This window comes from Acomys minous (assembly GCF_964271855.1).
Source record: "Acomys minous genome assembly, chromosome: 11".
Taxonomy (NCBI): Eukaryota; Metazoa; Chordata; class Mammalia; order Rodentia; family Muridae; genus Acomys; species Acomys minous.
In genome coordinates, this window is record NC_140492.1 from 19,969,195 (window position 1) to 19,992,242 (window position 23,048).

Here is a 23,048-nt window from a genome sequence, read left to right on the forward strand (position 1 = left end):
AACTCTGCAAGGTAAGTGCGCTCTGTCGGACCCTGTGGGGTCATGCAATGGAAAGTGCCAGCAGCACTTCCGTCAGCATGAAGAAATTCTAACCCAATTTGTGAATTCCAATAAAAGCTTGGATTGGACGCTGACGGAGGCAACGTTAAGTGAAAAGTTCCTTAACAAGTAAGCAGGTACATCTCACCTCACACCTGAGAATAAGCCATGTCAGAAAAGAAAAATGAAAAGATTCTGATTGCTAAACATAGTAATAAATAACTCCTTAAAATAATGATGAACATACACCATGCGTGTCTTTCTGGGTCTGGGTTACCTCAATATGGATGATCATTTCTAGTTTCATCCATTTGCCTATAAAATCTCAAGATTTCTTTGTTTTTGATACCTGAGTAGGTTACTAGCCCAACAAGTATGTCCTCTGAGAGTCTCCACTCAGAGGAAGATTGGGCCAGATGCTGGGACTCACTGCTGGATTCCATGTGAGAGTGGTATGGGAAAATGGGAGAAGGCATGGAAGGACCCAGAGGGTTCAGGAGCCCCACAAGGAGACTATCAAGGCTGGCAGATCTGTACCTAGGGGCGCCTGCACAAACTGTTGCTCCAATCAAGGAAAATGCAGTGAACCTAGACCCCCTGTTTAGGTCTAGCCAATGGACACTCACTCTCCACAGTTGTGGGGAGAGTGGGGACTGCCTCTGACATGACCTCTGGTGACCCCAGTTTGGTGGTCTTGGTAGGGAGGCCACACAGAAGAAAGGGAAGCAGGCTTTCTGGTAAGACCTGATAAGCTGTGGTCACATGGAGGCGGGAGGTCCCCTTCTGCCAGAGGTCTAGGGGAGGGGAACAGGGCAGAAGAGGAAGGGAGGGTGGGAATGGGAAGATACAAGTGAAGGGAACAACCATGAGGATATAATCTGAATAAATTATAATAAAATGGCTTATGAGGGGAGAAAAATCATGGTGAACATCTAAGATACATTTAAAATACAAGTCCAAGTGAACTTGTGACATTTTCTACCCAGATTTCCACAGTATAAAGTTTTATGTTTTTCCTAAAAGTCACTTTTATAAGGTTGTGATAGCCGACACTTCTTACATGAAGGGACTATCTGTCCTGGGTGTTGGGGTTTCTCCTAGAGAAGTCAAATATTCTTCAGTACCTATTTTTGCTGTCATAGAAGTAGAATCAAATAAAATTTGAAAACTAATAAAATTACTACTTTCTAATAAGGAAGAGTAAGTCACATTTCCTATTATGTTATACACACACACACACACACACACACACACACACACAAAAAAAAAAAAAAAAAAAAAAAAAAAAAACCCGGGGTCTGCTAGTGGATTTAGGATAGGTGATGGTTTTTCTGTCATATCTCAGCTGAGAGAATAAAAGAACTCATTAACATAAAATGTGGTTTCCTTGTCTCTGTTAATTTATCACTTCAAATGTGAGTTGCCTTTGACTATTGTTTGTTTGCAGGACTTAAGAGTGCCTGACAGAGGAGAAGCACTGCTATACACACGGTGCTGTATATGTGGCAGGCTGACATTTTCAGGAGCACTCGGATCTCAGCTTCCCATCTGTTCTTCACGGGTCAGAATGTCTAAACTGTGCCATGAAGAGAATCTCATACTCTACAGAAGAAGAGGGACAATCTACAAGGGCGATGCCAAGACAACTGCCTACAGGACTCCAAAGTATCAAGTAAATGTTACTTATTGCTTTGGGCACATAAGCGGATAAAAAATCCATACTGTCAAAGAAGCACTACATATTCACAGCAATCCAGATTTTTCCCTAGACTGTTAAGGTGTTAGAAAACAATGTAGTGAACCATTTTACTTTTTAGTGTCTATCATCAGAATGGGGAACAAGGAAATTCTATTTATACGGCACAGGTGCTACAAGCAAAGACAAAACCTATACTAACTTCATAGGAAAAAAGAGTTAACATCACAAATTCGTCAATTAGCAATGACAACAAGCTGGCAGAAAACAGAAGGTGTGAACTAGTTTCTAACACTGTGGGCAAGCTGAAGCCATTGTAACAAACAGACACTCAGAAAACTACAAAATAGTCTGTTTGAGCATAAAAATAAATGACACACATGCTCAACGAGTTTTAAATCCTTGTTAGGAATAGTAAACAATAAGCGACATTTTAGCTGTTGTAGGAAACTAAACAACATATGTGGAGAATTTTTATTTAAAAATTGAAATTTGGTTATCCATACCAACAGAGAATGATGAATTATGATGACTACCATTATATAAAAAGCTAACGAACAGAGATCACACTAAATATATTACAAAAAATATTATTCCTAGTTAAGAAGCTAAAGGGTGTGTGTATTTACAAACAGCTATTTTGAAGAAAGCTAATAAAACATTCCACAAGAATTTTCTAAGGCTAAAAACAAAATCTGTTAATCTTGATTTATCAATATTTTCTTCTTTAGCATTCTCACATATGTACTGTGATGAATTTGAACATCAGCATCAGCCTCAAACAAAATGTTTCTTTAAAGAGTGAACTTGTAATTATGAATGTAATACTATGATTATTTCCCTTAAATATAAATAAATCTGATCTGATCACAAAAAAAGTTAATTCTAATTTTCTACTTTATTTACAATTATTCTCCAATTTTTCATAGAAATGCTCACAAAATTATTTTCTACCTGTTCCAGAAATCAATAAAATTGCAGCAATTCCTAATGGCAAGAAAGCAGGAGAAATAAATCTTACATAAATGGAGAGTTTCAGTTATTGTGCTATATGACAGTAACCTCAGTATTCAGGAGGGAGAGGCCAGCCTGGGCTACATATTAAGAGCCTGTTTAATAATTAAATTTATTTTTTAAAAAGATTGTCTTGAAACAGTGAAATCTTTATTTAGCCAGATGCGATATCTCACACCTATAACCGCAGCACTCAGAAGCTGAGGTAGGAGATCTTAAGCTCTTGGCTACTCCGAGCTAAGCAAGAACCAGTCTAAGACAAAGAATGGAAAACAAACAGTCACACTGGGCCTTAAAGACAAGAAGGGCTTGGAAATCAAGCTACTTTATGTCACATGTCTGAAAATCCCGCTGAACTTCTACTTAAAGCATGCAAGAAGCAGCAGGGCCCGCCGTTGCTCCTCGGGCCCGCGGACTGAGAGCTGAAGCTCGGCCCTTACCTGAATAACCGCGCTAAACCAGCACGTGTTGCCGACGTTCTTCAGCCCCACTGGAGCCTTATCTATACGTTTTCTGTCGTAAGGGTTTCGAGAATCCCTCCACACTTCGGTAGGTGTTCTCTTCAAGCAGGCTTTATTTTCTGCTATGCTGGCTTCAAGAACTCTTTAAGAAATGAAAACGCAGTGTTGAAAAAGATTTTACACTACTATAGGACACTCTAAGCAGCAACATATGATGGGTGAACTTTAAGGATTTTATTACACAGCTCTAACATGTTCAGAGAAATATGTAACATGTGACGCTGACATTACTTGAGTAGTCATTTGATGCCATTGAGAGTGTGGCAGTGGGAATAAGCAACAGATCAAGTGAAGTAAAAATTGTTTGCTAAGAAACATAAAGCCTCAATCAGATTAGCAATATAATCACAATTCTTAGCTACACAAACATACATAACACACACACACACACACACACACACACACACACACACAGGTCCAGGAGCCACACGGTGCCAATCAGGTGAAGATTAGACTTCATATACAATAGTGTCCTAAGAGGGTACAATGAAGATGAAATTTTAGTGCCTTACAGCCACTGTGCTGCAATACTAGACATACATATGTGATGATACACTTCCGGTTCTTAAAACTACAGTACTTACAATTATGCACAGTTCAAAGCACTCAGCTACCATGTCACTGCATTTATATATTCAATATGCTACTATTTGCCATTATTTTATAGTATTCATACCGTATTACAAAGCATACTGTAAAAATGGATGTCACAGTATGCTTCCAGAAGCCTCACACTTTTCATGTTTGTCTCTTGACTAAGTCAAGGGGCCACATGGAGCTGTTAATCAATGGTATAACATCTAGGTTTTTGTAACCACATTCTGATGAAACTGCCTATTCAGACCTTTCTTGGAACTATCTCCAGTGTTAGCCAGTGTGTAACTTAAGTTAGTGTATATTGTTTTAATTAGAAACAATAACTAAAGACACAGGCAGGAGAGATGGCTATGCTGTTAAAAACTAGTTTTAACATGGTCAGTACCATAGTTTTCATACCTCTGTGTGTGTGTGTCTGTGTGTCTGTCTGTCTGTCTGTGTGTTTGTGTAAAATGATCCTACCCTCCTGAATGTACACACTTATAAGTGAAGCCAGGAGGATCATGAGTTCAAGTCACCATTGGATACACAATAAGACACTGTTTTTAAATTTTTAAAGAAATAAGTAGGGCTGGGTGTGGTGGCACATGTCTTTAGTCCCAAAATAATTAGGAGGCAGAAACAGGAGGATCTCTGTGAGATCAATGCTAGCCTGGTCTACAAAGCCAGTCCATGACAGCCGAGGCTACAGGAGAAACCCTGTCACAAAAAGCCAAAAAATTAAAAATTAAAAAAAGAAAGAAAGAAGTAAATAAGCAGCAGAAATTACAACTGAAGAAAAAAAATCATAATCTAACAGTATACATTTGTAAAGTGACAATTTAAATATAAACCCAATAAATATTTAGTAATTTTCAGAAAAAAAAAACTAAGCTCACAACCAAAACATCAAGAAAACACATGACACAGAATTACAGAAAATACTAATCAGGGATATAAACTTCTAGATATTTTTATATTCATATGCCAATATAAATTGATATAGTATATGTGCATTTTTTAAAATTTGAAGCAAGTCTACCTTTTGGTTGATAACATCTCTCCCATATCACATTGGTGAGCCCAAGGTCCCAGTGACAGACTGTCCCAAAAACCAATGAAGACGGCTTCTAAGGAACCACACTCAAAGCTAACCTCTAGCCTCCACAAACAAGCGCACATAAACATACCTACATAAGTGCTAAAACATTAGAAAGTATCACTATGTTAAATAATTATATACTATATGTCTAAAACACTTATCATCGGCATATTATAAAAATAAAACAAAAACTCTATTTATTTGATACACTTCTAAAGGTGAACTGTATAGTAGATTCAAAGAAAAAATATAAAAGGCAACAACAAAAATTAAAGAAAATAATTTGTCACAAAATTATGTGCTTCACAATTACAAAATTATTTAATGTTTTAGAACTAACTGAAGTTTGAATATATAAATTATAAGAATGTACAGGAATGTATTAATGATTTGTTCAGAATGGATTATGTCTTATTGCTCTTAGAATTAAAGTCTTTCTTTCTGGACTACAGAAGGGTTCACACACTCAGGCTTTGCACACACTGCTCTCACCTGCCGATGGACTACAGAAGGGTTCACACACTCAAGCTTTGCTCACACTGCTCTCACCTGCTGATGGACTACAGAAGGGTTCATACACTCAAGCTTTGCACACACTGCTCTCACCTGCTGATGGCCTGCTCTTCGTCAGTTATCCCAGTCTCTCTGAATGTCCTGTTGGATTCTGCCAAACTCAAAGCAATCGCTCTCTGAAGATCATCTTTGTCATCTCCAGTGAGATCAATCACATCTGAAAAACAGAATATCTTTCTCAAAATTCAGCCAAACACATGAAAATGAACTCCGATCACAGAGATTGTGTGCACAATAAACCTTGCCAAAATCTCTAGAACCAAGTTAATTCTCTATTTTGTAAGAAGGAATATATCTTTAAAAACCCAAACTTGACTACCATTTACTATTTTCAGTAACTTAGTTTCTTCTATAAAATCTAGAAAGTAGCACAGAGAAGAGAAGTCTTGGTATTTACTTACTTAGTGTGCAATCTCTTAGTAAAAGCTAACAAGCAGTGAGACTGCTGGGAGTGTGCTTCTCAATAAAAACAAAATAAGCCCTGCCAACAATTCACATTGGTGCCCCCTGATTAATGTATATATTACAGTAACTGACAACAGCATAGAGGCTTCTCTCTCTCTGTGTGTGTGTGTGTGTGTGTGTGTGTGTGTGTGTGTGTGCGTATGTGTGTGTGTGTGTGTGTGTGATGCCATGCCTGCAAGTGTGTGTTTTCTAGAGTCTGGCAGAATAAGCCATACCGTCAACAGTTGTTAGTTCTGATGAAAGATGTAAGAAAAAGAGATGTAAGGAACTGTCACTCTTTGTTCTTTACTCCTCTGTACTGTGTGATTAATTTAAGACGTATGCCATTCTTTTCACTGAAACAAGATTGTCACTTACACAGAGGTATGCAAGTAAACATATTGTCCCATTTCTTAAAAGAGACGTTGGACACTACAACTTCTAGTTCTGTGTCCAATGAATAAAAGCCGCAACTTTTATCAACATCAGTACAGTTTGTTCAGTGCAGGTCTGCTATGTGTCCTGGTTAATTTCCTTGACAGAATATTATTGTGAACACTATCATTACAATTTAAGCAATGATAGGAATCAGTCTAATGATAAAAATAATGTGTAGTAATGTGTAATTGGAATTTCGTATTGTGGACATAATTTATATTCATGTGCCTTTAAACATGTGTTTAAAATATTACATGACAAAGAAACAAAGAGAAGAAAATGAGAAAAAGCTGCCTTGATCCTATCATTGAATTATAGAATTAGATAAATTTATTGAGGAAACTCTAATGCACACCGATGATTGCAAAAACCTACGTTTACTGTTCTGCCTCTTTTTCTCCAAGCATATTATACAAGAACTTTAAAAATATTAGAAATAGTTGCTATAGAAAGGGTTTTAATGACCCTACAATAAAACCTCATAAAATACAGTAAGTTTTGATCCAAAGTATTTAATCACATCTGGAAAAGTAGGTCAAACATATAGTACACCGTCACGAAGTCTAGCAGCTAAAATAATGAAAGACCTCACATGCCATTAAGTGCAATTCCCGTGACTGATCACACAAGCTCACTATCCTCAAGACACAGCAAAGGAGGGTGGAGCTATAGAGAGGGCAGAGCTACAAGGAGCACAGAGCTATAATAGGGTAGAGCTATATGAGGGTAAAGCTTTAAGAAGGGCAGAGCTATAAGGAGAGGAGAGCTATACGGAGGGCAGTGCTATAAGCGGGCAGGACTATAAGGAGGCTGGAGCTATAAGAAGGTAGAGCTATAAGGAGGCAGAACTATAAGGAAGGTAGAGCTATAAGAGGGTAGACCTACCCAGTCCAGATTCAGTAATGGAGAAGAGACTGGTACTAGGTGGTATGAAATGCACCACAAACCAAGAGCCATCTCAGTAATTAAAATGGCTAGACCCTGGACATTGATTGAGAGGAAATAAATTTGAAAATCTCACAAAAGCTCTAGAAACAGGATCAGTTAGTGCTTGGAGTATAGTCCCTGATACTTTTACAATATTTCCCTCACAAAGCAAACAAACAAACCTATCTTCTGTATTCACTGGCAAAGAAGATCATGAGTAAACTTAGGGTCTAATCAATACCATCACTAGCAGGAGCCTTTGAAGGCAGTCAGAGGCATAGCCATGCTCCTACTGCGTCCGCTTTTCCCAGCATCCTCAGTGGGCATCTATGTATCTATTCTCTATGTACCATCCAGTGTCCAGTGTCCGGCTACAAGAAGGTCATTCAGAGAGCAAAGCCGACACCCTCTTGCATTCCAGCATCCAGGCAGGGCCAAGTGGAGGTTACTTAGCTAGCATTCTATCCACTAAGCCAACGCTATGGTGAGAAGTACGTTCTTGATCAGAATAGCCTTTCAACCTATCTTCCTGCTGTGGGAGAGGAGTCACAAGGGATCGGTGGTCACTGCAGGCAACTGAGCTCAACAGTTCTTCCCTCAATTTCCTGCAACGTTTTTTTTTTAAATCATTTAACACCTTGGACTAAATTCCTTCTATATAAAGCTGGGCGTGGTGGCACACTCCTTTCATCCCAGCACTCCGGAGGCAGAGGCAGGCAGATTGCTGTGAGTTCAAGGTCAGCCTGGTCTACAAAGTCAGTCCAGGACAGCTACAGCTGAGACTATCCAGAGAAGCTGTGTCTCAAAAAACCAATATAATTAAATATATGTGTGTGTGTGTGTGTGTGTGTGTGTGTGTGTGTGTGTGTGTGTGTATACTTTTAAATTAAAATAAATTAAATTTCTTCTATAAAAGTACCTAGTATGTTTGATGTTTCATGACTGAGTAGAAACCTGCTTAGAGTAATTATTTTTTTATTACCCCCTTCTTCCCCTAAAGTAATTAATTATACTTATACTCTTTCGTGACCAATGAACGGGAATTCAGGTAACAACAATTAGGAAGGATGGCATAGTTTGACCTATCCCACAGGGCTGAGAAACTTAACAGTGTAACAGTGTAGAGAAGGGTACACAGGCTGCAAGTCTGACTTTCATTCTTAAATCCTATGGGGCTGTTTTCCTTACAATCATTTCTTCGAGTGTGGTCCATTCAACCCTACAGACTCTTTCAAGATGCAGTGGGACCTCCTGAAGGTAACGGCGCTAATCACGGTGCTATGGACATGTGCTCCATCTGCTGCTCCTGCTACTTGCCCTGCTGATGCTGAACCATGGGAGCAAAGGCAGCACATCTCAGCAGAGATCACGGCACTGGTACCAAGATGCAATCCCTTTTATTACTCAGAAATGAACACAATCAACTTTCTAAAAAATTCAGTTTCCTTGAAGAAGTATAACTTTGATCAAAAAATAATAATTTTACTAAACATTGAATCTGGATTGATGAGGCTTTTAAATTGTCAATGACCAATTAAAATGCACAAAGTTTGTATGGTAAAGCATGCTGTAAAATGCCTGTCCAATGCTAGAGTTGCAAAATTAGTATTTTGATAGAATACCATTTTTAGCTAAAAGAACAAATGACATTGTACAAAGTATGAATAACCAAACTTCACTTACCATGCACTGCAGAGTAACTGTTGTTAATGACTGATAGATAACTTCATCCAAGCTCAAATTTTTTAAAAAATATGCTTCAATTACTATGATCCTGATAGTTCCTCAGAATCTAAAGGCTTTTCTGAAAGCCAGTCCATAAGCTACTAACAGATTTGATATTTTGGCACAGTATTCTTTCATAATATAGATGGAACTACAATTATCCACACAGTATGACAGAATCATGTTTGGGTAGCAGATCTGTTCAAATAGCAAGATATTGGTAGATTTTAATATCCGACACTACTATATGGAAGGCAATTGATAATAAACAGAGAGTGCGTGACTAGGATCACACTGCAACTCACCGGTAGCAAACTGCGAACCACTGAACTTGGGTACAGTAAACAGAACAGTCATTATTTGAATAGGCAGTTAAAACACTCCTCCCTTTTCTAAATGAACATCTGCATAAAGCCAGATGTTTTGCACATAACAGAAGCAAGGCAACTTACTCCAACAGATGCAACCCCAGCAACACAGATTAAGACCCCAGCTCTTTACAACACCATAGATGTGAGACATTTGCAGCAGAGTAGAACATGTGCCTTTTTGCTAATTAGTTTTAGAAACATGCTTTATGCAAAATGTTTATATAAACAAAACAGGTTGCTATTTTATTAATTTTCTAAGCTTCTCTGAATTTTAAGTTCTAACTCAGAAAATATTTTATATCAACAAAGGCACTTGGAGGTCCACCATGAGTCTGTGAGTTTACAGGAGTTCTGAGATCAAAAGTGTGCCATGTTATTAAATACAGACTTGTTCTGCGATACTTTTGGGTAGAAGGGACTGAGGCATTTGTAATTGATTTTTACAACTGAGTTGACAAAAGAAAAAGCACAATCACCAGACGAATGTCAGGAAATATTGCTACAGGCCCTACATGCCAGCCATCTCGGTGAAGAGGCCAGGACACGGCAACAAAGCAGCAGCTTGGGCTGGACAGACTCCTCCCCTCTGGGGCCCAACCCACTGCTTCCTGCTTTCTGATTCTTGTCTAGACACACAGACATATCATCTGCCTTGCCCTGGCGGCATTCAGACAAAAGATGCTTGCTCCTCCCACTGGTATAAAAGGCTATAGCTACCTGTGGCTAGAATAACCACATCCAATGGTTTCTGCTCCTTTGTCCCTCTGCACGTCTCTAATCCTCCAGGAGTTGGACAGAGAGGAACAACTGTAAGCCAAATGGGAATTGGAGCCTGCCTCTCCCGGTGTTGGGCAACAGTACAATTTAATGATGGAAAAGGTTAGCTGAGATCAGATACTATCAGCCCTTGACTGAAACATTTTCTTCCAGTAAAGGAAAAGGTCTCATTTGTAAAGCCACCATAATTACAGTTTTGTTCGTAGTGTTCCCATTCCTCCATAAAGCTGTTTTTCTTCTCCCAAGTACTTAGAACAGTGTGGCCATCATGAAAAAAGAATTTTATGACCCACTCATGTACCAAATTACTTAGATTTCAGGTATTGTTTTACTTAAGGAATTAGTAAGGAAGACGTAATTTTAATAGTGGTTAAATGTGATTTTTTTTTTGTAATTCATGCATAGTTGATGGCCATTCTTGGTTGTCAATTTGGCCCCATGTGGATTTAATTAAAACTAAAGTGGCTGGGGACACCTGTGAGGATTTTTTTCTTCTTAATTAAGTCATTTGATGTGGGAAGGCCCACTATAATCTAGATCTTTTGAGGTGGGAAGATTCACCTTTAATTTTAGCCACGCCTATATAAAGGAGACAGAGGGGAAAAAAGCTTATTTACTCTTTTTGTCTGCTCGCCTTTGCTCTTGCCTACGAACCTATTCCTTCGCTGGCATCGAAGCCTCCCTCTTTGCAATTCCGGCATATACTGAAAAACCACCTGAGAAATCCAGCCTTGTAAGCTCACTGAATTTCCTTTTCAGGGGTTAGTGGGGCAACAAATACATTAAACACATGGAGCTATCAGTTGTATAATGAAAAAACTAGCATTTTCTGCGCATTTAGAGAAAAAGAGCTGAGAATTATTTTGGCTAGAAACAATTGGTAACTGGCAGAAGTAAATCTAAAATCAAAATAGCCTTTGTAAAAATACCGTCCAAATACCAGTACGTTCAATATTCATATCGGTGCCATGGTAAGATTTTGGAAAAATACTGCAAATTCCATTGCTAACTGTATCACTGTGAGGACAACTCAAAGGCACTTAGACCGGCTGCCTGGGTACAACTTCAGTAAAGCACACGACCACTGGAGCAGCTACCCACATTTTTAAGATCTCCCAAATTAAAGTAATTTCCTAATGTCAGAAACACAGCACACGATATGTTTGCTCTTCAAGAAATTCCCACGAATTACATGTTGCTCTAACTCCTAAATGCATGCATTCTGTTGGGTTTTACACACACTTTGAATGCTTGCATAGTTTATAATTCTCTTCATCGTAAAAATACATTTTAAACCACGAGTTTGTTTACAACTGTGTCATTTATCCCGAAATCTCGTTGAATGACAGTGTAAATATTTTATTTTGAAAAGGTGAAATAAAGTTTTCATTATCTCACTGTCTACATGAAGCTAAGTCCAGGGGAATGCTGTGTTTTGCTTAATAAATGGACTTTATATTTGTCACCTAGACATAAGGCGGGAGCAGGAAGAACTCGGTGCGGGGAATTGAGAGATGAAATATTGAACAGGAACATGAGGAGAACGGGGTGATTCACTCGGTGTTAAAGGTCTTGCCTTACAAGTGCTAAAGCCCTGGGATTAAGCCTCAGTTCTGAGAGGGAAGACGAAGAAATGAGCTTGAGGAGAGTTGAAGGAACAAGTTGGGATGCAAACCAGAACCACACGCTGTGCCGGCTTGTTTTAGGAGAAAGCCAACCTAGACACCCGGAGGATGGGGACACTCTAAGGAAGGATGGCCCGTGAGAACAGAGATCGGCGGCGAGCCCCGTGGAGCCTCCCAAGTCCAGCCTCAGCAGCTTCAGGCGTCGATGCTCATCTCAGGAGTCACATGCAATGCTGCCTCAGGCTGGGCCTGGGATTCATTCCTCTCACACAGCCCTGGGACTCCCTTCCTCCCTTCCCTCAGGTATCTGTTGAAATGTGACTTCACTCGAAAAGCATTCTCTGAGGACAGAACCTAAAATAGCAATTCCTGTTCCCAACCGCGACCGCACCCATGTCACCATCTTGGCTCAGCTCTTGTGTTCTTTGTGAGCTTCTGAGAACCGGCATTATTATGCTCCATAAGAAAAAAGAGACTTTTTCTCTCCATGGCTTATAAACGTCCCTAAAAGTACTGAAAAATCAGTATTAATGTACAAAAAAAAAAAAAATGAAATTTCATACCCAAATATGAAACAACTTTTAAAGTGGGGTAAATGTAGTAACAATAATAGCAATGTATATGTTCCCATTTTCTACAAAGAGAACAGAGAAGGAGATACATTTTCAAAATACTTTGATATAAAAAGACATATGTATGTAACGTGCCTTCTCCACTCTTCAATTCTTCCCCACTCTGACTTACTAGCTTTCATGTAACAGTCCCACTATTCTGACTGCTGAGCTCACAGTCTCTAAGATTGTGCTGTATGAACAAGTCTTCCTACACTACTATGAGATATTGTAAATTTCAACATTTTTAAATTTTAAATTTTATTACTGGCAACTATACTGGATAGCCTTAGCTGTTCCAAATATACACGTGATTTTAATAACAGCCACTAAATTCATAATGGTAGCATCTGTAAGGAAGAAAAGGGAACGGATTTGGGGAGTCATTCAAAAACTAATTTTCTGTGCCTTTCAACTTGGATGGTGAAAAACAGAAGTTAATATTCCACGTTAGGCAACAACTACAGGACAGCGATAGCTCACGGCTGTCATTCTCTTACAACTAAGGAGAGTTTCAACGGAGAAGCAGAGGGAGACTTTCAGGGCAGCCTAGGAAATATAAGCTCCACTTGGAAAAGAATGAAATAAATTTGGAAAATTATCCAGGTGGTTCCCCAGGCCACCTTCGTGCTTCTAATCAGCTACACACCCTCACACCATCCTCATCTCGCGCTAAGCTCGGCTTTGGCAGTTGGCAAAGGGTCAAACTAATTTGATGCAATAGAAAGTTCTAGACAGAGTTGTAACTTCCTCTGAATTGACTTTTTTCCTACATAATGTTTTTTTTTTTAAAATACTGTGAGGAATGGAAAAAGGTAAGATTCCATTGATAAAATCCTTAGAGGTGAGAACAGAAGTACTGTACAGATCACCCTGGCCAAGCAACCAACAATTTCCTGGATTCTAGGAGGAACCTAGCGCTTTCCCTCATTTTGAATGCAATGCAGGTTGCATGGATGGAGGGCACCTACTGCAATTCAAATGTTTGAGGAGTATCCTACTTAGTTAGTACTCCTTTCAGTGTGCAATACCAGTTTCTCTGAAGATTAATAATGCCATATTACTTTCTACATTATGATTACCTACCCAAATCCCTCTTATGTTTTGATCCATATTTTGATTGCTCAACTGCAGTGCATCTTGCTCTGGAGGACATATACTGTTTTTGTCCTGTTTTAAAAAAGTTTAAAACAATTTAATAGTCGTGGTATAAAAATATTACTATTAAATTTAATACTGGGCCAAACCCTTTGTATAGTCATGGCTAAGAAAATGTGTGCCAAGACCCCCCAAAAAATCATAATGTCTCTGATTCTTAAGTAAACTTAGGATAGCCGATATCATGCACTGTAAGCTAGTCCAATTTAGTTGTGCATGTGGTGGGGGCCAGAGGCACATGTCAGGTATCCTGACCAATTACATCCCATAATATTCCCTGAGATAGGGTCTATCACTAACCTTAGCTCTAGGCTGGAAGCCAGTAAGAACTGGTTAACTCATTGTCCTACCCCCAAGAGCACTGCAATTACACAGAAGCTTTGCATGTGGACTTGGGAAATTCAAACTCAGGCCTCCATATGTGTGAAGCATATTCTGCAGCAAAGGATATTACTGCACGATCTCATATAGTTGTATTCCGAATTGAAGCCAGGAGCAGGAGGCATAATTTTGAAAATGTGCTACCTAAGATGGGTCAGGATTAGGAGACCTAGTTCTAGCAGAGTCTAGAACTTCTGCTAATTATGTTGCAAATAATTTAAGCCTCTTCTCAAAATACGGCACAGTGTTAGGTTATAACAGCAAATGTTACCAAAGGTTACCCAGTACAGTAACTCTGAAATTGAGAGTGCAAATTTCCTTGAAATTGTAATGTTTCCTCTCAAAACTAAAACATAAAACTAGAAAGATGAAATGGTTCTGCTCTTTTAAAAGTATTGAAAAGGTAACTAATTCTTCACTAATATTAAAAGTATTGAGAGGATAATTAATTCTTCAATATTACAGGAAAGGGCCCAAATATAAACACTCTTCAAATCAGGAGATATAATTTCCCATTGCCTTTGATTGTCAGAAGATGCGTCATTAACGATTCAGCCGCAGCGCCAAAAGAACTTTCAGAAACCATCGTAGCTTCTTCTTCCCTAAGAGAGGCTTTGGGTACAGACAGTTATATGCCAGCGTACATCAATCAAAGAAGTATCATGTGTACTTAGCATATGACTTTTCCAGTACAGAATAAAGAGTATTGCCAGCACGGAGGCCAGCAGGGGTCAGGCTGGGAACGTGACTTCATTTACCCTCAAGCTTTGGCTGAGGGAGAAGAAAAAGAAAAGTAGTGATTTACTAAAAATAAAATGTTGCCGTACTTGAAACAAATGATAGTAGAGTTTCAAACACCAATGTACTTCAAATAAAATTAAGAAAGCGCTGGAAAGTGAAACACTTCCATCCCCATCAGCCCCTTGAGAAATCCCTCACTCGGAGACCCCTGCTGTTATTCCTTCAGCAGTCAGTATCGTGAGCAAATCTGCACTTAAACACTCATTTGTACCAAGGATCTCACACCATTCCTTCTGTGCCCAAGCTTACTTACACTCCATAAAAACTGAAAATAGAAATGCACAAACCCTTCATTTCTCAGCCATAACTGCAGTCAATAATCTCCTGTGTGTCTCTCTGCTTACTCAGCTCACAATCTCACGAAGCTTACTGAATCAAGACTATGTCCTAACAACAGCTGTGCCTCCACTAACTTTACAAAACAGAATACAAGTATTGCTGCTAAGAGTGATGATACTGAAGTGTGTCCTACAGGGACACTGTACAAGCACCACCCCCATTAAATTTCAACAGGGCTATAGCTCAATAATCACTAGTCTACATGATGGATGCACCACCCCAGGGAGCCTCCAGTCTAACACAGTACACTCACTCTATCACGAAACCACAGCACAAACAAGGCACTAACAATGACAATCAGCTGAGGTACACGCAGAACTTCGATTATCTACCGTTTACTCCAAGTCAAAGTAAAGTTACACACATTTTTCTAGAGCTATACATATACAGGGGGGAAAGGAGTTTAGTTATCACAAGACATCTGCCTTCTGTACTCTCTCTGCGGAAACCTACTCAAGTTGTTATTGGGTGTCCCACAGCATGTTCACTGGTCCATACCAAAAGTCTTGGACTGGTGCCATCAGTTGGCTTAAGTAGCATTTTGTCCTTTTGTACAGCAAATCAGCCTTCCATTATGACAGTCTCACAATTCCAGTTTTTCCTCTGGCCATTGATCTTTGTGTCATAAATGTATCATTAACAGCAAGGGCTTGCTAATGACCTTTGAAAATCATCTCCAACCAGAGCAGGAAACTAGACTATTTGCCAGTTTGCCCTCTTTAACTATTGCCTTCATTCAAAACTACACGGTTTTTTTTCCTTCCATTTCTTTTTCTTTTTTAAAAAACTATGTAATTCGTTCCTTTCTCCACCATCGACCTGGATGTTGTTCCCCTACACACACTCTGCCTGTAATTAGGTCCTTTCCCTTTCTCCCAGCTTCTTCCAACATCAACAAGTTTCTTGATTTTATTCTTTTTCGTTAGTCTTTAAACAATATTTTTTTCTATGCAAAATGTACTAGCATCTGTGTTCACCCAAATGATTTCCAAATGACAGTGCTTAGAAGCACACCCTAGATGCTGGGAAACACTTCTTCCATGCAAGAGGACAGGGAAAACGCTCTCCAGCAAACAGCTGCTGAGCTAACTGTTAAGATCAAAATAACAGACTGGAAAGGGAAAGAGTAGAGACACTTTGTGACTGAAAGAACAGCCAGTGCAAATGCTGGAGGAGTAAGTGGCACGCAGTGCTGGGAACTTCAACTCATTCTGTATTCTTGTCAGTGGAAAGTAAGGCGAGAAAACGGGAGAAACTGAGACTAGAGATGAAATTTGAGGCAAAGCCTCAGTTTACCCTGAATTTGACATAAGCAAGGGGGTCTGCCTCATGCGCACAGCACCACTCCCATCACCTGTTAGCGACATGGAAAGCGGAAGGGAAGTGGGCTCTCCCTCCTTCTCTCATAATTGTCACAGCCTTGGGATGAAACCAGAAACGCTCCTCAAACACCTTAGTGATCTCCTGTCTCAATTTCTAACACATAAAATGAAGGCTCACATTTTATATATTCGGTTTTTTTATTTGGGGGAGCCGAAGACTAAAACCATGGCCCGGCATACACTTCCGCAATTCCTCTTGTGTCAGTTAACAGACCATGGTAAGGTTACTGGAGAGAGCAGCATAGACTGAAAGGCCCTTGAGCGCTTCATGAGAATACTCACAGGATAAGTGTAAGCCAGGGCCTTGGGCAAAGTCTCTCATATATCTTGACTTGAGTGTCCAAGGGAAAGTGTAGGGCTCTCATGGATTGTCATCAGATGCAACTGAGAGCATATGGCATCTCCCACATCTCTCCCAAGTTTTTAGTGTCTCTTCATTTTGATTAAATGATGATAAGCTTCTCCTTAAATATTTTCAATGTGGAATGAGGGAGGAAAGGTTTATAATATACTAAACTTATAAGCTTGTACCTTGGTGCAATATTCAGCATCTCCTGAAAGTTGAAATACACAAATGACTGCCTACTTAAAATTCTACACTTTTTAGGTATATGATCCCCACAGTTGTTTTATATTCCAAAGGCATGAATTCTATATGAGATGCTCATAAAAGGATCTCTAACTTAAATAAGGTTGTCTAGAAGATAAGTAAGTGTCTAGTGCAAATTTATATTCATTCACTTTTGATCTCACGCTTCACCTCCGCTTAATGAGTAAAGCTGATACATTACCAAGAAAAACTTTGATCGTGTATAAAACATTAAGAAGAAGAACTTACTTGCATCTGCTTGGCTTCCCACACTGATGTACCTCTCATTGTCTGGAAGCGCTGTCTGATAGTAGGACGTCTCCTCCTGAGGCGGGGTCTTGGCATTCTTTGCAGTGAGGAAGGCCACTGCTAATTCCAAGTTTCCGTTACTATCCTTCAAACATCAAGAAAGAAGCATCCAGTGGTTTTGGAGTAATGGCATGCAATTACACAAGATGTATGCAATTTTTCCACCATATTTCATAGCCAAAATCATTTTGATAAGGAATAGTAAAATTTTCACTACCCATCAACTCTAATTCATTTCGTAAAACTATATTCATTATTTGATATTCATCATCAAAACATCTAGTACAATGCTTAAATCAATTCTCCATTTTTATAGTTTTCTATTACTTTCTATCCAATCATAAACTTCTAATTTTAAACAAATGAGTAATCTAGATTTTCTTCCTTTGCATTTTGCTGTAAGAGTGAAAAGTGAATATTTAAAATATAGCTCCTCTAACATGGGTATTGGATGCACACCTCAGAACAAACAAACAAAATGTCAAGAATTCTTAGGATATGGGAGTTACTGGTGCGTGATAATATGGAGAGGCATGAGAACTAGGCAAAACCACTATACTCACTGCCATGAGATGACAACTCTACACACACACACACACACACACACACACACACACACACACACACACCAGTGCGCATCAAAAACGCACCTGACCAAAATATGTGAAAGTTTACTTAGAAGTAACAGAAGGCAGAGGACTTGCTCAGCTTATCTTTCGATTCCCTAAGAGGCCAATGACACGGCATATGTAATAGTAGCTCAGAGCAGCTAACTGAGAGAACACAATGAACTCAGAAAATATTCAAGTCATCTCTGGATCAGAAGCCAGACTGAAGGGCGCCTGAAGGGTTAAGCAGGAAGCAGGTAGAGCATGTTGGACACCATATAATGTTCATTTGAAAAAGCTTGCGCTGACTATGCATTAAAAAGAAAACTACAGCATCAGAGTCTTATATCATTGCTAATCTATTAAAACCAAGGCATGATACAAGCATCAAGATAATTGCAAAATTATCAACAACCGAAAGAATAAAAAATCGAAACCTGCCTCAGATCTCACTCTAGCAGGTAGTTAAGGAGAGGGTGGTTGGGAAGGCAACAAGACTGCTTTAAAGCCAGCTTCCTTTACACCCACTCCGAGACTCTTCAGTGACTCATCAAGACACAGGTTTACAACAGGCCACTGTTAGATAAGTACATTACTCATAAACGTGAAGTGAAGTAGTGACAGCTGACACCGAGGAAGCACTTGCTATGTGTCAAGACATGCGGTAAGTGCTTTGAATGCCCTGAGCCATATAATGAAAACACAGACACAGCAGGATTTTCACAACGTGGTGGTTGGCTAGGCTGTATGGCTAAGTATAGATTCTTGTTATGGTTCGGATATAAAACGTTCTTCATGGGCTCCTGTGTTTGGATAAAAGCTCCCAGCTGATGGTAGCATTTGTGCGGGAGTTGGGTGACTTTCTAGGGAGTGCAGCTCGGTGAACTAAGGAACCTCTGGATGGTGAAGGACGTACACAGACAGCACTCAGGCCCTCTGTCGTCAACTCTGCTTCCTGTGAGTCTGGACCCGCAAGCTCCTGCCACCATGACTTCCCCGCTGTGAGACAGTCCTCTTGCACAGTGAGCCAGAACAAATCCTTCCTCCTCTAAGTGGCTGTCTGGAAATGTGTGTGTGTGTGTGTGTGTGTGTGTGTGTGTGTGTGTGTGTGTGTGTGTGTGTGTGTTTATGCGCAGGTAACAGGAGCAGTGCATGCAGAGGGGAATGTGAGCCGCAAGAGCTGGAGCTACAAATGAGTGCAAGCCAACTGATGTGAGTGCTGTGCACCAAAATCCAGCCCTCTGGGAGAACAGCCAGTGAGTCACCTCTGAGCTGCCGCTCCAGCGCAAATGCAGCCAATGCTCCACAGCTCTACCGCTCAGCTTCTGCTCCAGCCCTCCTGAGTTGCTTTTGTTAGCTATTTGGCCACAGGGTAAAGAAAAGTAACTTAACAGTATTTTCAAATACAGACAATAACGTCCGTGACTCTGGTTCCCAAACACAGGACTCCCTGGACTCACACTAAGGAATATGGACAAGACTTAATTTGATCTGTATTTCTCAAATTTGAAAAAGGGAAGAGGTTTCCTCCAAATCTACAATAGCATAGTGATGGGCTACAGCCTCATCCTCTGTGAGCTCCTGGGGAAGATGTTTTCTGAAAATAGATTTGGAGTGGGTTAGTCACAGAATGGAAGGAAGACTGGCAATCATCTAAATGTCAAACTCCTAACACGTGAGGCGCTGCCCTTACGCTTCCTCTAGTGGCAACTTGTACAGCTCTGGATTGGTACCCTCAACAACAATGTTTCATCAGTGTCCTCCTGGCAAATATGAGAATGCAAAGCTCCCAGGAAAGCAGCGGCCAGGGCTTTATCCAGGCACCTGTCAACAGCTGCTGCAGCTTCCATCCCAGCTCTTGCATGTACGGTGTGTGTGACCTGGGATGGGTTCTTTAACATCTCAGTTTCCTCACCTTCAAAGGGGGGAATGGGGGTACTTATCTCTTGCAAATATGAGGTTAAATTAACTAACCCGCATTAAGAAGTCAAAGCTGCCTGGTCCACACTGCCTGGCACTCAGTAAGCACTGGTTATCACGATCATTGATGATTTTTGTTACACCCACCAAACAAACAAACAAACTCTAGAAATTAAAGACCCTCTGTCTCAGAATCAGGGACCATTTTAACTTTTTTTTTGCCATGGTTAAGTTACAAAGGTTTGGGGCTATGCATGTGACTACAGAGATGAAAGAAAAACAACATACAAATGAATTCAAAATACAGGTCTAATTCAAGCATATACCTCACTCGCTTAATCATTTTCACTGTGAACTAACCATGGGATCTGACTCATCTATCACCTCTGTAGGGAATAGACCAACATGACACATTGCCTTTACTACACATGCTACTGCAATTTGAGGTTGAATATCCTTGAGGAATGATTACCTGAATGAAGTTATCATGATCAACGTGGTCACTGAAAGGAGTGCATATTTCTTATTCTCATAAGGAAAAGCTTTGGACTCTACGTGTTCCTCATTCACATCTTATGCTGACGCCGACACTGAGCCCCATTCATATATTAAAACATGGCCAAATAACATTATTCATTAACACTGGGACTGAGCTCTACTATTCTTCAAAAATAGTATCTGATATAGAGAGGTTACACATCACTCTAAGATGGTATGAAATTTACCTGTTTAGAACTGCAGCACTTGAAAGGAGACTCTCACTTTACACCATATTCTTTCCGCTATCTCTACTAATACTATGTGGTTTAACTAAGAGGCTCAGCTTTCTTATACAGTACACAACAGAGACAAAAATACGTCACAAATGTAAGCCATAAGAAAAGGCCATACCTTCAGGGCTTGCTGCAGTATCTCGGCATCATTAATGCCAGTTATTTCTCTCAGCTGATTCAAAAATGTCTGCTGGTGCTAGAGGGCAGAAAAAAAATCATAATTATTACAGTAGGAACAATGGAAATATTGTAAGGATATTTTATTTTACGGAGAAAAAAGGAGGAGGAACAAATGTAGAGCTTGAAAGATACAGAATAAAGATGACACTCATTTGGAACAAAGAAAGACCCCACACATCACTCATGGGAGAGCGAGCCCTTACATTACTCTCATATTTCTCCCCAGTCTTTTTTTTTTAAAGACAGGGTATCACTATATAGCATTGGCTGACTTGAAACTCATATGGATCTGTCTGGCTTGAACTCACAGACGTCTACCTGTCTCTGCCTCTGCAGTGCTGGGATTAAAGATTGAGTGCCACCACGCCTGTACTTTCATATCTCTAAATCTCAAATTCTATGTTGTTTCCCAAGCAGCCTTGCTGAGTTATCAGTTTTCATCCCCTCAGATGATGTCTCAGCAAAAAACAGAACTATTTGTCTGTGACTTAAGTCTGGAAATAACTCCGGTCCATCCAGTCAGATGTGCACTTTACAGGCTATGTAATAAGCCAGTAAATACATCTAAGTTCCAAGGATCCAGTGAATAGAAAGAAAACCATCTGCCCAAAAAGGTCCTCAGGGGGACTGCTTTGATCCATTTCCTTCCCTTCCCTCTACAGTCTAGTCTCTAGGGAATCCCTAAACTAAACAGAACAACAGGATGCTACTACCAAAGCTTTCAACAATCTTATATGAACAATCCCACTACGTGGTTTTTAGTTTATTACTTAAAACATGGTTCCCTCAAGCTGTAGACTAGCACTATGAAATGAAGTATAAAAAAATATAAGACAGAAAAGAAGCTTAACGCCTAAAATAATGTAGGTCTCCTATATTATTTGAATTATTACTTCAAAATGGTTAATCCTTTACTCAGTAGTGATTTAGACGTGTGTCTTTGAGGATGCTTAACGTACTAGGTGAAAACTTGTGGAGAAGAGGAGTGCTTAAAAAGTTTCAAATTGCAAAGTATAAAGAGAAAAAGTAGCTCAGTAGAGGGAAACCTGATACTCTCCACTTTAACAAATAAATCAACGTTCATATTGACTGTATTTCATCCTGACACACTGCAACCTATGACAGGATGACAACAGCTTCAAAACCTAAATCCCATTATGATGAGTGACCAAATACATCAAACAAGGAATACAGAGGAAAAGAATTGTTCTATTAGTTGTTAAGATGTCTATCTCACCTGGCATGGTGGTGTATGCCTTTAGTCCCATCACTTGGGAGGCAGAGGTAGGAGGACCTCTGAGTTTCAGAATAACCCCAGGACGACACAGAGAAACCTTGCCTTGAACAAAACAAAAAAAAGTCTATACCATCAAAGACGAAGACTCAATCTCTGCCAGAAGGAAAATCCACAAGTATTGCCACACAATGCAACAATAGAGGCTGGCCAACACTACTGCATGCCTTGCAAATGGCCAACACTGCTGCATGCCCTGCAGATGGCCAACACTGCTGCATGCCCTGCAAATGGCCAAAACTGCTGCATATCCTGAAAATGGCCAACACTACAGCATGTCCTACAGATGGCCAACACTGCTGCATGCCCTGCAGATGGCCAACACTGCTGCATGCCCTGCAGATGGCCGACACTGCTGCATGCCCTGCAGATGGCCGACACTGCTGCATGCCCTGCAGAGCATCAGTGGAGTTGACATAAGAAGCAATGGAATCTGCTCAATGGATGACACTTTATTAATGTCACACTCCCGAATATGTTATAGTAGGGAAACATCTTTTTCCTTAGAAAATACACCTGAAGTGCTTAAGTGACAAAGATTAAGATGCCTAAAACAATGGCTAAATTTTAAAAAAAGCAGCCACAAAAGTGCTTTCCATTATTGTCCCCACGTCCAACATCCCATAAAAGTTCTAGAAAACCCAACCAAGGACAAAGGGACCTGCCTTCTTTTAAAACTTCTTTAAGACTTCTGTTAAAGGTCTCACAGTGCCGAATAAGATTTCAAGCCGCTCAACACTTAATAAAAGTTGGAAAAATAATTTTCTGGTAGGCAAAAGCCACTTAAAAAGTGAAATTAAAGATGCATTAACTCTTTTAAAGAAAAGAGAAACAGCAACAAAGAGAAGAAGCATTAGGCCAGGCAGACACTGGTT

At 39.8% G+C, this 23,048-nt stretch overlaps 1 protein-coding gene across 3 annotated transcripts in view; it reads right to left on the reverse strand.

Annotated features, from left to right (window-relative positions):
* USP25 (ubiquitin specific peptidase 25) overlaps window positions 1-23,048 on the reverse strand; it is a 107,770-nt gene that overhangs the window by 63,719 nt on the left and 21,003 nt on the right. For 2 of the 3 annotated variants that reach the window (XM_084801705.1, XM_084801706.1), the window contains exons 2-5: window positions 20,818-20,895; window positions 17,339-17,483; window positions 5,555-5,678; window positions 3,190-3,352 (exon numbers count right to left, since the gene is read on the reverse strand). In XM_084801705.1, coding sequence (XP_084657831.1) covers window positions 3,190-3,352; window positions 5,555-5,678; window positions 17,339-17,483; window positions 20,818-20,895 — 510 coding nt within the window. Of the gene's footprint in view, window positions 1-3,189; window positions 3,353-5,554; window positions 5,679-13,525; window positions 13,610-17,338; window positions 17,484-20,817; window positions 20,896-23,048 lie in introns of all 3 variants that reach the window. The other variant, XM_084801704.1, reaches the window with a different exon arrangement.